The 22988-nt window shown below is 37.6% G+C and overlaps 2 protein-coding genes across 3 annotated transcripts in view; one reads left to right on the top strand and one right to left on the bottom strand.

Moving 5' to 3' along the window:
• atp6v1d (ATPase H+ transporting V1 subunit D) overlaps positions 1-13177 on the top strand; it is a 34744-nt gene extending 21567 nt beyond the window's left edge. The window contains exons 6-9 of the mRNA XM_039741330.1: positions 1788-1891; positions 2499-2565; positions 8470-8548; positions 12434-13177. Coding sequence (XP_039597264.1) covers positions 1788-1891; positions 2499-2565; positions 8470-8548; positions 12434-12578 — 395 coding nt within the window. The 3' untranslated portion in view covers positions 12579-13177. The remainder of the gene's footprint in view (positions 1-1787; positions 1892-2498; positions 2566-8469; positions 8549-12433) is intronic.
• Positions 13178-17507: 4330 nt separating this feature from the next.
• ganc (glucosidase, alpha; neutral C) overlaps positions 17508-22988 on the bottom strand; it is a 95964-nt gene continuing 90483 nt past the window's right edge. For both annotated transcript variants that reach the window (XM_039741476.1, XM_039741477.1), the window contains exon 24: positions 17508-19454. In XM_039741476.1, coding sequence (XP_039597410.1) covers positions 19351-19454 — 104 coding nt within the window. In that variant the 3' untranslated portion in view covers positions 17508-19350. The remainder of the gene's footprint in view (positions 19455-22988) is intronic.

The following is a 22988-nucleotide window of genomic DNA, read 5'->3' as shown; positions in this document are numbered from 1 at the left end:
ACAGGGTCACAGGGGTCTGCTGGAGCCAATCCCAGCCAACACAGGGCACAAAGCAGGAACCAATCCTGGGCAGGGTGCCAACCCACCGCAGACATTACTACCACCAAACATAAAATAAAACAGTAGTCATTACAGAAGGTAGAACAATGACTGACCAATAATCATATTATTATACAAGAACAATTAAACATTTGCAAGCTGGTGTTTAGCTGGCTATTTCCTAGTTAGTTCATCTAGGCACGCAGAAGGACTTTTACAGTATTGTGTGTGGAATCATTGGTGTTGCTCCAGGCTGAAGTGAAATATCTTTGCTTACAGTGGAGTCCACTCATTATATTTGCCAAATGGATCTTTATCCATGTGTCTCATGCAACACTGTCTTCCTCAGGTCACTTTGAAAATCAAGTTCTTTGTTGTATCCTTTTCACCTTCATAGGAAAAAATATGACTTTCTGCCACAAGAGTTTATGTGCTAAGATTCACTTCTTGGAAGCAGAACTTTTTCTATAGGTTCTCCCTTCTGAAGTAGGGTTGTTTAAGAGGGATTCCAGTGTGTCCATTTCTAAGGTGAGAAAAAGTTTCAAGTGCAAACTGGGCTAGTGACCTTCCTGGTTCCAAAGAATATTTTCAGTCCCCAACAAGAATTAAAAGGTTTCATTAGTTTTGACAAGAATTTGCGTCCTCTACTGACTGGATCAAATTCCACTTCCATTTACTGGAGTATGTCTTTTCTGCCTCACTCCACGCTGTCCGTGCTTAAACAACTCTCTACACATCCACATAAAAACGACAAGGGGTGAGCTTTCTGGAAGGCTTTTACTGGACGTAGCTCGTTGTAAACTGAAATATATACAAAAGAAACATACAGGTGTAGAACCAAAGACAATAAATAATGATTTACAAATCAATACATAGCAGGCAGTATACATTAAACAATAACACTTACAAGGCAAGTGATTTCCACAGTTGGATCAAGACAAAAAGAAGCACATAGACAGAGGTTCAAAATGCTGTGTACTACAACTAACCAGACCCAGAGGTTTATATACCTTAAAGATACGCTTCAGACGTGACCGAAACAAGAGATAAAGGGGTGCCTACATGAAACACGGGGCGTATTGTATTCAAATGATTATTAGGCCACCTACATGCTTTACATGAGTTTCATCGACATTTATGACACCACTGTGAGTGTAGGACGTGACTGACAGGTGTGTTAATAAATGACAAGACAAAGGGGGAGCACAGCTCAACAAATAACAGCTAACAGCATGTGGGGCAGAACAATGTCTGAGTATCCATGTATGAGTGTGACCCATCAGAGTAAAGAAGTGGTCACCTTTAAGGTACAAGCTTTAGATTAATGTCATTCCAGGTTACAAAGATGTCAGTTTATCTTTGATTAACCACTCTGGTGTAAATCAATTGAATTTGATAAAGCAAGCTGATTGAATGTTGGATAGAATACTTGAGCAACTAAAATAAAGTGTGAAATGTTTACATGGAATATGGTTGGGGAATGAGCAGCTGGCTTTCTGCTTCTCTTGAGGGGCCCTAAAACCTAGGAAAATAGGGCAACACCCAGTTTGTCCTACAGCGGTATGTACAGTATATTATAACTGTGGTATACTTTATTATTATATTCATCCATATATTTTGGGTTGATAATAAAGCTTCTACCTAGGGCACCTTTCTGATTTGAGATAAAATTTTGAAGAGTTAAAAAAAAAACAAAATGCAGCTTGTTTTCCTGGCCACAGTGTAAGCAAATGTATTGTTTCAAACAGGTTATGAGCTGACTGGATTGGCTCGAGGTGGAGAGCAGGTGGCCAAACTGAAACGAAACTATGCCAAAGCTGTGGAGCTTCTAGTGGAACTGGCCTCACTGCAGGTAGGCAGCTAACCAGTTTGAAGTGTGTACACTCTCCGTTGTTTTATGAAAAGTGTTGTTGATGAAGGTGAATGGTACATGACTACCACGGTGCTTGGCAAACACTTTACTTTGGTCAAAATTACAAAGGAACAGATTTATGGACGTATGAAATGTTTTCTTGGCCTATAATGGTAGGTGCAGTGCTTTTTTGGTTGTGGGATAATCCCAAAGATAAGAAATGTTTGGGGGAAGACAGACTAATAGTGTTTCCACCATCTTGCACCTTTAGTCTCATTTCTAGATTCATTTTTGACATGTCTAATTTTTTCATTGAAATTGAATGTGAGAATAGGTGATAATACTATCTGACTTCTGACTTCTCTTTGTTTTAACTATTAAATAAAAATAGCCAGCTTAGTTTGTGACATAAATGAACAACATGCTTCCATTGTTCCTTATTGCCTATTAGAAATGTGGAATTTACATCTCATTCTTGGTTCTGGATATACAGTATTGTATCTTTGCACTCGGAAAGTGTTTTTTATTTTTAAAATCCCTAGATGTCTGGAAGCAGATTCCTGCTGATAGAGAGAATAAATGAGACATGTGTTGTGTTATTTTTCAGACTTCCTTTGTGACTCTTGATGAAGCAATAAAGATTACCAACCGACGTGTGAACGCAATTGAGCATGGTAAGTTTTCACTACATTGTGCATCTTGGCTTGGAAATCCATTCAATCAGTTTATTATTTCCTTTGCCAAACTGTTAGTCCAGGTCTCTGGAGTAACTAGCTGTGTTAGTTACTTTATCTGCATAAACCATAGGCATGCAGTATGGAGAAAGTAAAGTGACGGGTTTAAAATGTCGAGTTTTCAGTGGATGTTTTAGGGATCCTAGAATACAAGCTGAACATTTTCAGACACAACAATTCCAAAATGACTCACTTGATCCAATTAAGACATTGCACTACTATTAGTATTGTGAAATATTGAAAGCCTATTGATTTTAAGAACGTTTTGCACCAGTAGATGCTGCTATACAGAGAGAATGATTTTGTAATTTTTTTTCACATTAGTTGGCCATATTACACTATACTTCTAGCATCATATCTTTATATAGAGAAGGTCATGTGCTTGATATACTGGAGCAACTGCTTAGGGCTACTGTTTAGGTAACTGGTAAAGAACATGACTGGTGTAATGTTGTGTTTATGAGTCCAGCTTTTGAGACATTAGAGCCATTTTCAGTCATTAAGTGGTGACGGGTAGGACTGTGGTACAATAGGTAGATTTACAAATTCTGTGCCTTCTGAGTAAAGATGTTGTCCTTGTGTTTCCCTGTGTCTTCTGGGTACTTCCATTTTCCTCCTGTGCTCACAAAAATCAGAGTTTAGATGAACTGGAACTTTTAAATTGGCCCTGTGTGACTGTGAATGTGGGTGCACAAGTAACTGAAATGTGCAATGAAGTGGCACATTGTCTGCACCAGTTCCCTGTTCTGCACCATGTCCTGTGGGACACAAGCTGTGCTTCACCTATGACCATGAATATGATTACATAGGACTGAGAATAATATGTTATGCTATTAAGATGAAAGATATACAGTGCCCTCCATAATGTTTGGGCAAAGACTCATTTTCCTTGGTTCACTCCTCTGCTCCACAGTTTAAAATTACAAACCAAACAACTGAGACATGATTCAAGTGCACATTGCAGACCTTTATTTAAGGCTAGTTCTTCATCTTCAGCTCCTGTTTGGTTTGAGGGGTTGTCTCCTCAAGTTTTTTCTTCAGCATATGGAAGGCATGCTCAATTAGGTGTAAACAGAGTGGTTTGACCATTCAAGAACATTCCATGCTTTAGCTTTGAAAAAAATCCTGTGTTACCTTTGCAGTATACTGTATTTTAGATCATTACAGTGGAACCTTGGATTGCAAGTAACTTGGTTTGCGAGTGTTTTGCAAGACGAGCTAAAATTTTTAATAAATTTTGACTTGATAAATGAGCGAGGTCTTGCAATACGAGTAGTACGTCTACGCTTTGTCTGCCATGTGTCACATGATCACAACTGAGCTGATGGTTCTCCTCTCTCGCTGCGGGATTGTGGGTAATCGTCTCCCATTCTCCGTCTGAGTCAGCGTGCCTCACTCGTATAGTCAACATCCGTACAAGCGTATACTGTTCACTATAGCATGGTGACCACATGTGTGTGTTGTAACATGTGGGTCCCTGTCATGCATTTCAAAACACGAAACTCAATCTCAGTACTTTAGCGACACCATCTTTATTCAGCTTGAAACAGGAACAGCGAGGTTATTTATTGTAGCGGGATTTGCCACTAACTATACACAGACATAGGTTAGTAGCCAAGTAATACTGTGCCCTGCACATTTATAATGTTCGTTGTTTCACCCATCAATGGCAGGCGCTTATAGCATGTCCGCATTCTTTTCGGATTCACTTTTACGGCAAACTGCTACAGTGCTGGATGCCTGTGGTTGCTTCGGGACGCTCTTCCGCGTGTCGTCCCATTGGGTGGAATCCCACAAGAGTTTAGAAACTCACTCACACCAGCCATGATTCTTTTCAAAGGTAAAGTGCAGGTTAATTTGCTATATGTATTTTTACTTTATATTTTGTATTAATCATTTTTATATGAATAGTTTTGGGTTGTGGAACAAATCATCTGAATCTCCATTAATTCTTATGGGGAAATTCGCTTTGATATACAAGCACGTGTCCAGAATGAATTATGCTCACAAACCAAGGTTCCACTGTATCTTGTTGTAGGATAAATCACCGACCAATGAGTTTGGAGGCATTTGCTAAAACTTGAGCAGATAGGATGTTTCTATACACCTCAGAATTCATTGTGCCACTGTCATCAGTAACTAAGTCAGCAATGAAGAGATGTTTGCCAAGCTGTAACACCTCCACAACCACCGTATTTAACAGATGAGATGATATGCATTGGATCTTTTCAGTTCTCTGCAGGCTGTTTTAAGCACTTTTTTGCAAACAAATCTGGCCAGCCAAATTTTGTGGCTAACAAGTGGTTTGCATCTTGTAATTTTGCTGCTGTTACTTCTGTTAATGAAGTCTTCTGCAGATAGTCTGTGACGCTTCCACATCTGCACCCAGAAGATGGTCTCTGATCTGTTGGACAGGCATTTGGTGCTTTGTCTTGACCATAGTGAGGATTCTTCTGTTCTCAGCAGTGAAGGTCTTCCTTAGCCTATCAGTACCTTTTGCAATTACTGAGCCCTCCAGTGCATTCTTTCTTCTGCATGATATTCCAGACATCTGTTTTAGGTAATCCAAAGGTATTACTGATGTCTTAAATAACTTTATTCTAGTTTTTCAGCCTCATAATTACTTCTATGACTTTCATTGGCACAGCTGTTGCCCTTATGTTGAGCAGTGGCAGCTACAGACTGTAAAGGGTAGAAGCGAGCTGAAGTACAGTGGCATGCAAAAGTTTCATTTCATCTAGGAACTTAAGGAGTGTTTATCTTTACATGAATTTGAACAGTAGTATTTACTCTCAAACTGAGTAATTTATGGCATTGTGTACTAACACACACATACAGTGCATCCGGAAAGTATTCACAGCGCATCACTTTTTCCACATTTTGTTATGTTACAGCCTTATTCCAAAATGGATTAAATTCATTTTTTTCCTCAGAATTCTACACATAACACCCCGTAATGACAACGTGAAAAAAGTTTACTTGAAGTTTTTGCAAATTTATTAAAAATAAAAAAACTGAAAAATCCCATGTACATAAGTATTCACAGCCTTTGCTCAATACTTCATCGATGCACCTTTGGCAGCAATTACAGCCTCAAGTCTTTTTGAATATGATGCCACAAGCTTGGCACACCTATCCTTGGTCTGTTTCGCCCATTCCTCTTTACAGCACCTCTCAAGCTCCATCAGGTTGGATGGGAAGCGTCGGTGCACAGCCATTTTAAGATCTCTCCAGAGATGTTCAATCGGATTCAAGTCTGGGCTCTGGCTGGGCCACTCAAGGACATTCACAGAGTTGTCCTGAAGCCACTCCTTTGTTATCTTGGCTGTGTGCTTAGGGTCGTTGTCCTGCTGAAAGATGAACCGTCGCCCAAGTCTGAGGTCAAGAGCGCTCTGGAGCAGGTTTTCATCCAGGATGTCTCTGTACATTGCTGCAGTCATCTTTCCCTTTATCCTGACTAGTCTCCCAGTTCCTGCCACTGAAAAACATCCCCTCAGCATGATGCTGTCACCACCATGCTTCACTGTAAGGATGGTATTGGCCTGGTGATGAGCAGTGCCTGGTTTCCTCCAAACGTGACACCTGGTATTCACACCAAAGAGTTCAATTTTTGTCTCATCAGACCAGAGAATTTTGTTTCTCGTGGTCTGAGAGTCCTTCAGGTGCCTTTTGGCAAACTCCAGGTGGGCTGCCATGTGCCTTTTACTAAGGAGTGGCGACCGTCTGGCCACTCTACCATACAGGCCTGATTGGTGGATTGCTGCAGAGATGGTTTTCCTTCTGGAAGGTTCTCCTCTCTCCACAGAGGACCTCTGGAGCTCTGACAGAGTGACCATTGGGTTCTTGGTCACCTCCCTGACTAAGGCCCTTCTCCCCCGATCGCTCAGTTTAGATGGCCGGCCAGCTTTAGGAAGAATCCCGGTGGTTTTGAACTTCTTCCACTTACGGATGATGGAGGCCACTGTGCTCATTGGGACCTTCAAAGCAGCAGAAGTTTTTCTGTGACCTTCCCCAGATTTGTGCCTCGAGACAATCCTGATTCGGAGGTCTACAGACAATTCCTTTGACTTCATGCTTGGTTTGTGCTCTGACATGAACTGTCAACTGTGGGACCTTCTATAGACAGGTGTGTGCCTTTCCAAATCCTGTCCAATCAACTGAATTTACCGCAGGTGGACTCCAATTAAACATCTCAAGGGTGATCAGGAGAAACAGGATGCACCTGAGCTTAATTTTAAGGCTTCATGGCAAAGGCTGTGAATACTTATGTACATGTGATTTCTCAGTTTTTTTTATTTTTAATAAATTTGCAAAAACCTCAAGTAAACTTTTTTCATGTTGTCATTATGGGGTGTTGTGTGTAGAATTCTGAGGAAATGTGTAATCTTCAACTTTATGCCTTTTGATGATCAGTTCATCTTCTCTTCATTTAACTATTGACAGTAACAGACATTTTAAGTAAGGGTCCCCAAACTTTTATATGCCACTGTATCTTATGAAGCAGTGAAACACACCTGAGGAATCACAAACACCTTTGATGCCAATTATCCCAAATATTATGGTGCCCAGAAATGGGGAGATCATGTAGAAAAAATGTTGCCATTTCTACATGTTTTGACCAAAACGTTTTGGAAGTCTGCTCTGTGCACTTCAGTTCTATCTGAATTGTTTGATTTGTAATTTAAAACTGTGGAGCAGAGGGGGAAATCAAGGAAAAATGTGCCTTTGTCACAAACTGGAAAAATAACTGTACTTAAATATGTTGTTGGTTCCTCTGTTTATTTATTATTTGCTTATTTGTGCTATACTAATAGCTGTAATAAATTCCATGCTAGCTGTAAGTTTATCGCAAGTTCAGCCTGCTTTCGGACGTTGCAAAAAGAGAAAAATAAATTGTATGTAAATCAGTGGTATTTAGGTTTGGGTTTCTATCTGAGCCTAAACATATAATTAGTTACTCATTCCTACTTCTAATTAATAGTAATTAGTATGTTTGCCCTATTTCTGTGGGTGGAAAGATATTTCATGTTTAAAACTATGTAATAGCTTTTAATATATAAAGACTTTAATTTTTGTAGAAAAATTGGTATTGAGTCCTCTTCTCTTAATTGTATCCAGATGCTTTTATTCCTCAAAAAAACAGATCAAGGTATAATGAAAGATGAAGAAGTTTAGTGACTAGAGTGTAATTTCCACTTATGTGTGTGTTAGTAAACAATGCCATAAATGACTCAATTGGAGAGTAAATACTACTGTTCAAATTCATGTAAAGATAAACACTCCTTAAGTTCCTAGATGAAATGAATAAACACTGCTAAAATTTAGTGCAATAAATGTAGCCACTAGAAAATAAACACACATGTAATGTAAGAGCCAAGTAAAAAGCATTAATTGAATGAAATAAAACACTTCAAGTCACCAGAGGCCTCCGGATGCAAGTTTGTGAACCACTGCTAAATGCCATATGTGAGGGTACATTTACCAGCATTGCATGTCGAACTGTGGGAATCAAAATCAGTTTACCATTTCTGCTGAGCTTTTGGTATTATCTAGCTAGAACTCGCTCTGTTTACATGCTAAAAATCTTTTTTAGGTTGTTTTTGTACTGTGTTTGTAGTGTATATGTTATGATGTCTGTCCTAGGACCAAACATTTCAGCCAATTACCTTCTAAATACTCAAATTGGACTAATTTACTGTATATCACATTTTTTCCCCCACACAAAACCAATGCATTTAAGCCAATTAAGGTTCAGTAATGACAGAATCCTTTTCAGAGCAGAGTGGTTTAATGGGTTAGGATGACTGAAATTTCACTTGTATTTATTTACTGTTCTATTTCCAGTAATCATCCCTCGCATCGAGCGGACCCTGTCTTACATAATAACAGAACTGGATGAACGAGAAAGAGAGGAGTTTTACAGGTAAGTTAAGGTTAGAAGGCTTCTGCACATTAGTGCATTTAGGAGTAACTACGATGATGTAATTGGCCAATAGGAGGCCAGTCCTCCCTCCTTATCCAAACAATTTACACAGGATGTTCTAAAGTGAAAACTACAGCATCAGGCTGTAGCTTGTAGATAGATACTTTATTAATCCAAGGGGAAATTCCCATACTCCAGCAGCAGCATACTGATAAAGAACAATATTAAATTAAAGAGTGATAACAATGAAGGTATAAAAGACACAATAATTTTGTATAATATTAACATTTACCCCCTCGGGTGGAATTGGCATAGTCACATAGTGTAGCGGAGGAATGGTCTCCTCAGTCTGTCAGTGGAGCAGGACGGTGACAGCAGTCTGTCGCTGAAGCTGCTCCTCTGTCTGGAGATGATCCTGTTCAGTGGATGCAGTGGATTCTCCATGATTGACAGGAGCCTGCTCAGTGCCCGTCACTCTGCCATGGATGTCAAACCGTCCAGCTCCATACCTACAATAGAGCCTGCCTTCCTCACCATTGTCCAGGTGTGAGGCGTCCTTCTTCTTTATGCTGCCTCCCCAGCACACCAATGCATAGAAGAGGGCGCTCGCCACAACTATCCGATAGAACATCTGCAGCATCTTTGGATCTTGGCATGATGTCTAGCTTCTGAGGTGCTTTTGGTCTACTTCTCTGTGTCAGGCAGCTCCTATTTAAGTGATTTCTTGATTGAAACAGGTGTGGCAGTAATCAGGCCTGGGGGTGGGTGCGGAAATTGAACTATATATATATATATATATATATATATATATATATATATATATATATATATATATATATATATATATATATATATATATATATCTATGACAGCAACACTCATCACTCACAACAGTGACAAACCAATTACATTGACAATCATGTTACGTTATTTTCAAAATGTTTCCTTTTCTTTTTCATCTTTAACACACTACTTTTCCGCTGCGAAGCGCGGGTATTTTGCTAGTAACATGATAAAGGAGAAAAGTGGGAACAGGACACTTCATAAGCCTGTAATGTATATCCACACAAAATCACTCAAGATTAGTTAAACAAGTTCCATGCACTTGTTACTTTTATCCTCTGCACCATTTCCTGTCCTTTAGTCCTCTGCTCCACTATGTGCCTTTCTGGTTCGTGGGTGCAAAACCCATAAAGTCAGTGTCCATGTGTAGATTATAGAAATTGAGCCACAGTCAGTCTATTCGTGTTTCAGAAAAGGAGTTACTGAATGTAGCATTGTAATCTTTTATGTATTCTTTGTATGACAAACACTTTCATTGACAACAACTTAAAAATTCTGCAACCAAGTAATAATAAATACACCACAAAATTAAATCACAAGAAGCATAGCTTAAAGATAAATAAGCAGCTTGTGGATATTGACAGAGGTGCCAGATTTGATAAGTTTGTAGAGCGGGGCACCGGTCAGTCACTGCAGTGGACAAAAAATAACATACAGGTTAAACTAAATGGGATTCTTTTACCTCTTAACAGATTCAGGAAAAAAGTAACACATGTAACCTTATTACTAATTCTTCAAAGGAAACTAGCTTTTTGTTTTCTATGATGAATGCCTAATAGTTATAAATCAGCAAATTGGAAGTCTTGGGTTCAAGAATGAAATGGAACAAGATGAGGAGCAAAACGATACTTTTGGAGCAGTGATCAGAACTCGTTGTAGTACACCCGTTTACCAAAAGGCAGTGCGGTAGGAAAATCTGTCCGTTGTATAAATGACAGCACAAACTAACAATTAAAAATTTTAAAATTACTGCTCATGGAAGTGATGTGTAAAACACATGTAAAATTAAGAAGTAATGCCCAGAGTAAAATGTTGCTGAAATGAGAGCGAGTTAAAATAAAGGGCAGTTAAAAGTCATTGTTTGAATAAAAAAAATTCCTGTAGATTCAAAGTATATTCAAATAGCAATATTCAATCGGGCAGCCCTAAACCATAGTGATCCCGACTGGTAGCAAAATCCTGTTTAATAGATGTTACCCTATTAAGTGTTATAATGACTACATTCTGGAATCCTAGAAGTATATGTTCCTTCTCCCTTTAAGAAGCATACTCTTCCTATTCAAGGTATCCCTACCTAGGGCAAAAAAATGGAATAGTGCCATCTACTGGATTAAACGATGTTAGCTGCTGCGGCCTTGGTCCAGATTGGAGTCTCTTGTCTAACAATTAGTAACTGATATGCAGTTGCAACATACAAAGCAATCCCCATCATTGTTTACCTTTCTGGTTTTCCATCAAAACATGGAGAAACTGCAATTATTTTATTAACTGAATAATACAAAGTTGGTTTTCTTTGTACAGTAATCTTTCCTCGATTGCGGGGGTTGCGTTCCAGAACCCCCCGCGATAGATGAAAATCCGGCGAAGTAGAAACCATATGTTTGTATGGTTATTTTTATATATTTTAAGCCCTTATAAACTCTCCCACACTGTAAACATTATTAGAGCCCTCTAGACATGAAATAACACCCTTTAGTCAAAAGTTTAAACTGTGCTCCATGACAAGACAGAGATGACAGTTTTTTCACACAATTAAACGAATGCAAACATATCTTCCTCTTCAAAGAATGCATGTCAGGAGCAGAGAATGTCGGAGCGAGAGTGCGAGAGAAAAGCAAACAATCAAAAAATCAATTTGTGCTTTTGGGCTTTTAAGTATGCCGAAGCACCGCGATAAGGCGCCATTTTTTAGAGGAGCATCCGTGTCCTCTGTGCAAACAGCCCCTCTGCTCACATCCCCTCCGTCAGGCAGCGAGAGTGAGAAAGATAGAGAAAAGCAAACAATCAAGCACCGCGCAGGAAGCATATCTTATATTATTGAGGAGTTTTAGTTAATATGTAATACATGCTCTGATTGGGTAGCTTCTAAGCCATCCACCAATAGCGTCCTTTGTATGAAATCAACTGGGCAAACAAACTGAGGAAGCATGTACCATAAATTAAAAGACTCATTGTCCGCAGAAATCCGCGAACCAGCGAAAAATCCGTGATATATATTTAGATATGCTTGCATTTAAAATCCGCGATGGAGTGAAGCTGTGAAAGTCGAAGCGCGAAATAGCGAGGGATCACTGTACACAAATCCTACAGGAAAACCTTATTCTGATGGAGGTACTGGACCCTATAGTGTTGGCTGTTAATATAGTAGCCATTTAGGAATTTGATTTGCCTTCATGGATGTACAGTTTCACAGTACAGTTCCCACCCCAGAAAACCTTACATGGGGCAAAAAAAACAAACAATGAGTGATCCAAACCTTTACATATTGAGTTCATGACTATAAGAAAGTGTCCTAGGTGTCACCAGTTTTTCTTGAAGCTGCAAATCTACGATTTCATCTCAGTCGTTTCAGGCATCAGACCATACCCATGAATAATCAATCCATTGTTTATTTTATTCCTCCTTCTTTGTATAATATTTATTGCAGGGAGAAAAAATGATTTCATGAATTTATGCAGCCAGTAGTGCAATATAAAAATCTGTATATTGATAGAATTACTTGTTTGCTTTTTCTCGAAAAAATGCATCTTATATCTTTTTATACTGTTACAACAAAAAAACTTCCAGTTTGAATGCAAATTACAAAAGAAGGTCCATTTACTGGTATTGAAAGTCGTGTGTTTTGCTAGTTTGCATTTGATATTCAGAGTAAACATCCAAGTGGAATCTGAATGCTTAAATATCACACACATATCTGCAAATGTTGTTAGCTGTCAGATCAGCAGAGGGAAAGCTGCTTTGCTTATTAAATGAGAACTAATTCACCACTCTACTGTCATCCTTTGTATTTGAGATCACTACCTTTTTATTCTCTTTTTCCAGGTTGAAAAAGATTCAGGAGAAGAAAAAGGCGCTTAAACTTAAAAATGAAAAGGAAATGGAAGAACGACTGAAAAAGATTGGTCCAACATCAGAGCCGGCTAATCTTTTAACTGATGGAAAGGATGAAGACCTTCTATTTGAATAACAATGTCAACCCTCCAACCTAACACTGTGGGAAAAACAGGTCATTTATTGTATAGTGAATATATTTATTGTGAGACTTATTTTTGTCTAATGTGGCTCACATGGAAACAGGCATTTTACTTTTTTTTCCTTTTCTTGGACCGTTTACCCAAGACAGAACTTGATGTATGCCATTTTGACCATCCATTCATGTTTCAGAGTCCTCTTCTAGTGTCCTTAATGGTTTAAACTAAATAGTACACTGTAGATCTATACATCAAGTGATTAAAAAGTCCTGATCAGGGCCTCTTCCAAGCAAGTCTTGGTTGTTTTTATCCAGTATTGTCATTGTTGTGTAGTGGCTTTTTTTTTTTTTTGGAGAATAAGATGGTTATGTGAATGGGTCCAATTAACAAAGTATTGAAGTTCTAATTTAAACCTGGAAGTTGGTTCTTTACAATCCAAGTTGTGCAGTAAAATCTGTATTACTATTGTCATTAATATACTTAAGTTAAGGATGATACCTAATGGGTTGCACCAGGAAGAAAACTATACTGTATAATCTATTAAAGAAACACGTACATTGTGTATGGAGGAAATAAAGCAAAATATCAAAATGGCTTCCTTTGCCCTATTGTGTTAATATTTCAAGTTGTAGCTAAAATGGCAGTTAGAGGAAAAAAAAAAAACATTTGTAATCAACTTAATCCAATTCAGGGTGACGTCACTGTCGGCGGAACATCACCTGTCCAGGCAGCTTTGGGTGGAAAGCAGAAAAGATATCTGGGGAGGCTGCAAGTACATTGCAGGTCCAGTACAGAATTGAAAATTAACCTTTCATTCTGTTGATAATGTTGATGAATTACAGCAGACCATCTTACATTTAGTTACCAACTAAATTATGAACTGAAAATGCTTTGTAATGATTTAGCAAATAAATGTGGTATTTGGATGCTAAAAAGTCAGTAAGTGCTAAAGAGTGTATAAGTTTGAAGGTTGCCGGTTCGAATCCCGTAAAATGCCAAAAGGGACTCTGCTCTGTTGGGCTCTTGAGCAAGGCCCTTAACTTGCAATTGCTGAGCGCTTTGAGTAGTGAGAAAAGCGTTATATAAATGCAAAGAATGACATAAATAATATTACTAAACATGACACACTCGGTTATATTTTCTTAGTGGTATAATTTCCAATTAAAAGTAAAGTTCTGTCCTGTTCTCTCCTCGATTATCCAGGGTTCATAATTTTTGTGTGTGACTTGTAGTATGGTAAGTATAGCTTTTTCCGCTGACACAATATATCGGTTCACATGCCAAAAGTACTTTGTAAATGCAGAGTGTGGGAAAGGTACCTATACTGAAGCACCATTTTTCCGCTCTTAACAGATTTTGGACAAAGTGAAAACCATCAGGGCTCAGTTTGAATAAATGATCTGGCCACATCCAATTTGCTCTTAGTAATCGTCTTGTTAAAAAGTAAATTGTGTATGTGTTTTAAATAACATAACATACACAGCATTCTCAAATCCCACTTAATGGAATTTAGAGTAATGGGGGCCTGTACCTGTTCTTACAGCACTGATCGCAAAGCCAGAACCAACCAGTCCATTACAGGGTCCACATATGCACATACCCACCCACACAGGGTCAATTTGGAATCAACACGTAACCCAACATGCATGTCTTTGGGGATGTGGTAGCAAAATTGGGATATCCAGAGAAATTCCTGCATGGACCTGGGGAGAACAGACAATATTCAAAGATTCAAACCCAGTATGTGAAGCAGTGGCATTAATCAGACGGCTGCCCATTGTTTTTACTCATAATTTTCTGAAATTATTCTATTTTGAAAGTGTATACTTTTTCAAAAAATACAGTGAGAAAGTGGTGGGTCCATCAGTTTATGGAGTATGTATACTATGGTGTGAAAACCATTTAAAATATGCAGGGTAGAAGTAGCTGAAGAATGATGGATGCTCAATCTTATCTGATCTATGCCTGGACTTTCATGTATTTCAAACTCTTAAATGAAATGGAGCAATGTTATTGATTCTGTGCCTCTTACACTCACGTCCTGAAACTTTTCAAATGAACTACACCACCTGCTGAAAACCATTAAAGTTTTTAACTGTGAGTAACATTAGAATAAAATTAATTTGTCAATTAATGAGTTATTACAACTGTTCTATCACTTGTACTAATGATTGTATTCAAATAATTCTTGTTAAGCATACTTCCACTTATGAATCTAGTGTGCTATACTATAATTACAAATATAGATAGATAGATAGATAGATAAGAACTTTATTTATCCCGAGGGAAATTCTTTTGTCATATACATGCTCAGTGCAACAAGAGGAATAAAGATAAGGTAATAAAGAGTTAAAAAGATCAGTAATAATAGTGCAAACAGAATAACTAAATAAACAGAATAACAACATACAGTGGTGTGAAAAACTATTTGCCCCCTTCCTGATTTCTTATTCTTTTGCATGTTTGTCACACAAAATGTTTCTGATCATCAAACACATTTAACCATTAGTCAAATATAACACAAGTAAACACAAAATGCAGTTTTTAAATGATGTTTTTTATTATTTAGGGAGAAAACAAAATCCAAACCTACATGGCCCTGTGTGAAAAAGTAATTGCCCCCTTGTTAAAAAATAACCTAACTGTGGTGTATCACACCTGAGTTCAATTTCCGTAGCCACCCCCAGGCCTGATTACTGCCACACCTCTTTCAATTAAGAAATCACTTAAATAGGAGCTGCCGGACACAGAGAAGTAGACCAAAAGCTAGACATCATGCCAAGATCAAGAATAAGAAATCAGGAAGGGGGCAAATAGTTTTTCACACCACTGTACATACGACTCAGAAGTGGCTGCTCTTAAATCATTTAAAGATTCTCTAGAGTGTTTGCTTTTATAAGCTCATTCCTTAAACCTTTCACTGTTGGAATTTAACGTAAGGTACAGTAGCTGTTGGCTTGCCCCAGCTGTAAATCACAGGGTTAAACTCAAACTTTGACTTGAAATTTTTTAAAAGGTTTTAAAAAAATAGAAGCTGACAGTACTGTTCAGTAAGGTAAACTCTATTCACAAGTCTGGAAATGAGTTCCATTACTTGTTTAATAAACTTTCCAAAAGACATAAATGAACAGGAGTGAAAAACCATTTATGTCTGGGGATACAATATGAGAGATCATAAAGATGATGTCTCTATACACCATGTGTCTTCTAACTTGCTTCCCATGCAAAGAAAAAGTGAGTTGGAGCAAACTACTTTCCCAGTATCACTGGACCAGTTCAAAACATAAGTCCCACACATTACTACCACCAAACATAAAATAACAAGGGGGCAATTACTTTTTCACACAGGGCCATGTGGGTTTGGATTTTTTTTTCTCCCTAAATAATAAAAACCATCATTTTAAAAACTGCATTTTGTGTTTACTTGTGTTATATTTGACTAATGGTTGCATGTGTTTGATGATCAGAAACATTTTATGTGACAAACATGCAAAAGAATAAGAAATCAGGAAGGGGGCGAATAGTTTTTCACACCACTGTAAATCTCAACAAAATATCAAATAACTATAACTAATAGTTTGTATTATAACTATATAACTTATTTGTGCAAAGCAACAAACAGCTATAACAAAAACTATAACAGATATAATAAATTACAGATTATTAGTGCAAGTGGTAATGAAAAGTGGCTAGTGTTTATGCTATAAAAAAAATGAGATAGCAGCATGTGATGATGGGAAGGATCACCTACAGAATGAGGAAGAATTATACAGTCTTATTGCCACAGGCAGAAAAGATTTCCTGTGGAAACACTTGGAGGCAATGAGTCTTTTGCTATGTGTGCTCCGATGACCCATCAAGGAGGCATGCATGGGGTGAGAGGGGTTGTCCATGATACCGAGAAGCTTTTTCAGCATTCTCCTCTCAGACACCTCCGACAGGTTCTCCAGTCTGACACCCAGGACAGAGCCAGCCTTTTTAATCAGTTTGTTCAGCCTGTTGGCCTCAGCTGTCTTCAGCCCACTGCCCCAACACACAGCTGCAAAAAACACCACACTCTTTACCACAGAGTGATAGAACATAGTCAGCATCTTCCTACAGACATTGAAAGACCTGAGCCTCCTCAATAGGTAAAGTCGGCTCTGCCCTTTCTTGAAAACCATGTTGGTGTTCTTGGACCAGTCCAGTTTACAGTCAATGTGTACCCCCAGGTACCTGTAGTCCTCAACCACCTCAACATCAGTTCCTCTGATGGTGACAGGGGTGGGAAAAGGAGCCTGTTTTCTAAAGTCCACAACCAGTTCCTTTGTCTTTGTGATGTTTATCTGTAAAAAATTTAGCTCACACCACTCCACAAAGCTGTCCACCACCCTCCTGTATTCATCATCCTGTCCTTCCCTGACACCGGCCACAATGGCAGAGTCATCAGACAATTTCTGCAGATGACATGACTGAGACCTGTACCTGAAGTCAGACGTATAGAGGGTGAAGAGGAAGGGTGATAGGACAGTTCCCTGCGGCACCCCCGTGCTGCTCAGTAGTCATAATGCTACATCAGACTTATAAACGTGAAATACATTTCTATCAACACACAAATACACCTTACATATCAGTAATGAGAAAGGTATTGAAAAGAAAAAAAATATACTCAGTTTATTAGCCATTTTTTTCCACTCTTTATTCAAAATGATCACTGTGAAGCTATCATACTAGACTGTTTTCATAGTCTTTATTGTTCAGCCAAAGCTAACATCACCTAACTTAAATATTAGGTTACAGATAGTTGGTTTATTTAAAGTTTTCTGGCATGTAGAAGATAACATTTTAAAACAAGTGTCAGACTTGTGATAATGCACAAAATGAAAAGACCACATATAGTTTTACAGGCCTTAATTTCGTAACAAAAAGTGAGTACATGACACAAAGACAATAAATGTGTTTTTAATTTATTTTGGTTATCATTTCTGGAGTTCATTTAACATAGATTGCACAAAGCTCATCAAAGACTTGTATGTGAACATTATCAGTTGGACAAAGGGCTGGTATGAAACACAATAATTTGTGATGTACAAAAGTTCTGACCACAGTTTCCATTTCCCCAGCGAGGTTAATGATGCGAAAACATAAGTATTATGCACATTTATTAAATATATTTATAAAGTAAAGATCCTAATGATATCAATATATCAATTTGATACCAATAGTATCAAAATTATTGCCAAATCTGTTTTCTAACTTTCTTTGACGCAAAATTTTCAGTGACCTCACTAAAACCAATATGTTTAGCTAAATCATTTTCAATACACAGAATTGCTAGATGATGAAGTCATTTTTGACTAGTTGTACTTCTTTGCCATGTTTTTAATGAATTTGCCAATCTGCTAAACGATCTTTCTGCTGAAGAAACAGTAACTGGGACTGTACAAAACAATTTAATAGCGAGACAGATATTGGCAAATATAGTTTTTTGTCGTAAATTGCGTTCAAAATTCTAATCGGGCTTTTTTCAACACCAAAAACTATCTTGTAAATACTTTTGAAGTGAAAGGTCTACGTTTTATTTGGATTCCTAAAATGTCAAAGCGAGAAAGTTGTAGAAAAATGTATGAAGAAATTTCTTTATCTGAAACTTTTTTTGATATTGTTTTCAGTTTTCGAAATATTTTATGCTGAAGTTGACACTCAATGCTGTAGGATCAATTCTTGCTTTCTGTTCATACGTTTCGTTTGTACATAATATCTACTCATCCCGCGTCAGCCCCCCCATGCCCAAGACAGGTGGTAAGTGGAAGCAGCAAAGTATCACGGTGTCTCACTTCAGTGTATCATTATCTGTGAAATGAGAAAAATAGCCAGATTCTGCAAACTGTCTCAGATTTTCTAGGGGGTTAGCTTACCATTGTGGATGGAATAACAGGCAGACATTGCCTCTGGTTCAGTTTATGACCATTCAGTTTCTGAATATTTCAGCATCATTTAGCACAAAGCAGCAAAGAAAAATGGACAAGGTGCCAATCTATTGCATGGTGTTTTCACATACAACCACACTCTGTCATAACTGGCCAGTGCACCTTTGAAATGTGGCAGAAACAACACATGATGAGAAAACCCTCTACATGGAGGATGACTGGGCAGAAAATCAAATGTGGGTCTCTGTAGCAGTAAGGTGAGGTGCTGACCTGTGTGTAATTGTACCACTAGATATGGTTTACAGCTTACAATATAATAACCGAAACATGCTGTTTTGACATCCATCCATCCCTTTTCTTAAACCACTAATCCAGGACAGGGATTGCAGGACAGCTGGAGTGTATCTTACCAATCACAGGGTGCAAGGCAGGAAAAACACCTGGACATGGCAGCTGCCTATTGTACACACACAAGGACCAATTTAACAATGCCAGTTTACCTAACTTCATGTCTTTGGACTGTGGGAAGAAACTGGAGCACCTGGAGGAAACCCATAGGAACAGACCCAAGACATGAACCCTGGTGTCCATATTGTGAGGCAGCAGTGCTGCCACTGCACCACCATGCCAACTGTGACTTAACATCTCTGATGAAACTGAAAACTGTTATAGGAACCCGTGTGCATTGTTAACTATTGTATATGAAGCCAGTAATCACTTACTAAATTTTCACTTCAATTTTCTGCAGAACAGTTTTCTTAGAATTATATAAAACTACAATCAAATGCAGTTTTCATTATCCTGGGTTCACTTCAAAAAGTTTCAGAATATAACATGTACCTCCTCCATTGGTTAAATACTACTTTATCTTCAGCAGCCAACCCTGGAGAACTTGAATTTGTAAGTTTCCTATTGTCATTGTTTCGTCCTTGAAACTAAAATCCAATTTTTCTTCCTTTTTGCCTTGAAAGAAAATACAAATAAAAATTTGATTAGTTAAGTGTTAATAATAATAGAAACCATGTTCATATTATAAAAAAAAAACTGCATCTAAATTTTCAAAATGAAGCACTGAACAACTAATTTGAGTGTGTTCTACACCCATATTACAAGCAAAAACATACAGTATAGGCCACCATCCTATAGCATCACCCTAACACACAGTACACACACAGGACAGTCACATAATGAATTACTGACGACGGAGATTAAAGCAGTAGGCTTGTGGTTTTCAGTCTAAACGTTTAACCACTAGGCTACATGTTCTGTCCAAACAGACAGTTTTTCATACTACCTTTTGTTAGTGCCCTATAATAATCTGCTAACCCGTCGAAGGTTGGTCTCTGTTCCGTACTCATTACTGTTACAACAGATTTCAGTCTTCATGACCCTGACTTACAGTAAGGGAGTTTGATAATTTATTCATGGACCTTTTCATAGTAAACAATTATCCCAAGGCACTATACAAATACAGAATTACTGAATAATTCAATAATTAAATCACATATTTAGTTTACATTTAGAATGCCGAGAGCTTGTAACTCACTCAGGATCACACAGAAAATAAGTGATACTGTCCATGTGTTTGCGGCATACTGCATAATTAATGCACTATAATTATAGTGTGTACTGAAGATATGCCTAATTGTAGAACACTGTCATTGATAAAGTCCATTCTAGCCTAAACATTTATGACAAATGTCCAATAAAAATTTACAATGTTAGATGTTTTAGTCAAAATAAAAAGGAATGTCTGCAACTTACTCTGTGATTAATTTGAAATGTCATTCCACTTGCTACTGCAGCGCCAAGGAGTATTTAAAACGCCATTCTATTATTGAATTTTTCCTGGAGGTGGAATCACTGACCAACATTGACAGACCGTTAAAATGTTATACAGTCACAATGCTGCTGTTAAAACGAGGGGTTTCATTAATTGTGAGTTCTGCAAAAGGACAAGTGCGACTCATTGATGTGCCTCTCTCGAGGCCAATAACAGTAGTCACACCGTCACTGCTTTAGTTATCTGATGAACTCAGTCAAGCCAGGAAGCTTTACAACGGAGCTCTCAGTAACCAAGTGACTGGATACTAAAACCTCGCAACATTACTTATGTTGTAGGACAGGGGTTTCCAACCAGGGGTAAATATCGCCTACGCAGAGGGTAAATTTGCTGCAAAAGCTGAAGTCACAAAGATCTGAATCAGTTCCAAAAGACTTGCTCTTCCAGCAACTGTGCCAAGAATATCCTAAATCATAGGTGAAAAACAAGAGAAGTGTCTCAATAATTGATATGTTCTCATCGACTCAGGGTGTTTTGTCCTGGTATAACATTATCTTCTCATCTTTAGTTGATTTTAAATAAGTGATATAGCATTATTATGTGCTTTTATTATTGTTACTTAAAATTAAAAAAATGTTAAAAACAGTACAGTATTTTAAAATTTCACCTTTATCGATCATTTTATTATAATAGAAGTACTGTATAACTCAAATTACTGAATGAGCCAGGAAGATAGGTGGTGAATGTTTTTCGAAAAGTTGCCACGTGGTAAATGGGGTGAAAAAGGCTGCAAACACCTGCTATGGGTTATTCAAAATTGTGTGTATGTATGTTGGGTTTGAAAAAGTCTTAACTGTCAATCACACAACTGTGCAGAAAGAGGTGTGTTTAGATTTGTTCTCTAAAATCAAGGCTGACAGCCAAATCACTGACGATGAAATATGGATCAATAACTCTAAAGTGGAAATCAAATGACAACCAAATGTATGGCATCATCTACTTGTGACCTCTGCTCAGAAGAATTTGGTTATTTCTACAGCTGGGAAAGCCATGGGCATTGCAGTTTTAGATGCAGACGGAGTTATATCGATAGATATTATGCCACATGATCGACCATGTAGCAAATACATCTAGTTATCCTACAAGTATGTTCAAATAATTCTATAATAAATTGCTAGCAATAGAAAATTGTGTTACAAAACTTTCTGGGGAACTCCAGAAGTAAAGCCACTTGTTGACTACAATTTAATGTGAGGAAGACTCACCAGTGACCACACAGTCAAAATAGATGATATTAATAAAACTGTTTCAGCAGTCGCTTCATGCAGGATAAGTACCTGATGTCTGGATAATTATGAAAGTGACTCCTGTCCACAAAATAGATCCCAGTGATTAAAGACCAACAGGACTTACCTCTATCACACGTAACATTATTCACACTATAGTCAGAAGTTAACTACTTGTATAACAATATAAATAAAAGATAATATGGGTTTATGGGTTGAAAACCCTATTAACCAAGATGTTAGACATCGTTGAACAGTCAGCAGGAGAAGTGAATGGAAGCGAAGACGGAAGCGAGACGGTTTTCTAGTGAGGATTACACTGAGGGTGGAAGCCATCATTATTAGAGGTAATTTACTAAACTGATTTACCAGAAGAATAGAATTCTGATAACAAAAGAATGTTGCTTATTGGATTATTTCATTAGTGGAGTCTCTCAGTGATTTGATCCCTTTCTGTTGGAAGAATAATTTTAGGTTAACATGGCATTCATCTTAATGAAATATCACAAGGGTTTAATAATTGTCAGAAACATGTTCAGGCACACCAGGAAACCAGATAAAGGTCAAGTGAACAACGAAATGTACTCTGAATTATAAGAACTGGTTTAGGAAAAATACTGAGATGGTGAAGTAAATAATGTACCACAAGAAAGGTTGATGTAATACACAAAATGTACTGAAGGATGACTACGAAATCAGCAGATGTCCTATAAACGAGAATGGACAATTGTTATATTCACACACATTTCAAGGGTGGTGGCACAACTCAAAGGTATAACAAAAAGCAGAATATACTGTAATATAAAAGACTTTTATTTTATATAAATCATTTGTGTGTAAACCAATGAACCACCCATCCATCCATTATCCAACCCGCTATATCCTAACTACAGGGTCACAACCAGAGTAACGTGTGTGCATTGACTGATACTGTATGTAAATTCAACAGTTTATAAAATGAACCTCTATTCTTTGTTTCTCTGACCATTCTGACCAGGCTGTAACAGACTGCTTTTAATGAATGCTCCCTCCAAGGTATTTTGCTGAGGAGTAATTAAAAGATACAATGAAGAGCTTTTCTCCTGCTTGATTACTGATTTGTCCTGTTAGAGGATGTTTCTTTCCTTAATAAGATGTTAAATTTCTACCACATTTCTAATGTAGATTAACAATATTAATTCTCATATAGGGAGTCATTTCTGGTATATCAAATACACCTTATTGTAAGTACAAAGTTCGATAAGCAAACAAAAAAGGAACATTAACTATAAATACAAGAAGGGCTACACTAATTTGCAGAAAGCAACCTCCAAACAGTGTTATTGCTCAGAAGCAATTCAAAAGTAAAACTAAAAGCAGTACTTTTAAAATGATATAATATATAGTAAATCAGAACATATTGTTTGAACCCTATGATGAAATCAGATA

Source organism: Polypterus senegalus, chromosome 18 (assembly GCF_016835505.1).
Source record: "Polypterus senegalus isolate Bchr_013 chromosome 18, ASM1683550v1, whole genome shotgun sequence".
In the NCBI taxonomy this organism is placed as follows: domain Eukaryota; kingdom Metazoa; phylum Chordata; class Cladistia; order Polypteriformes; family Polypteridae; genus Polypterus; species Polypterus senegalus.
Note: the sequence above shows the minus strand (reverse complement) of the source record. Positions and strands in the feature narration are given on the sequence as shown.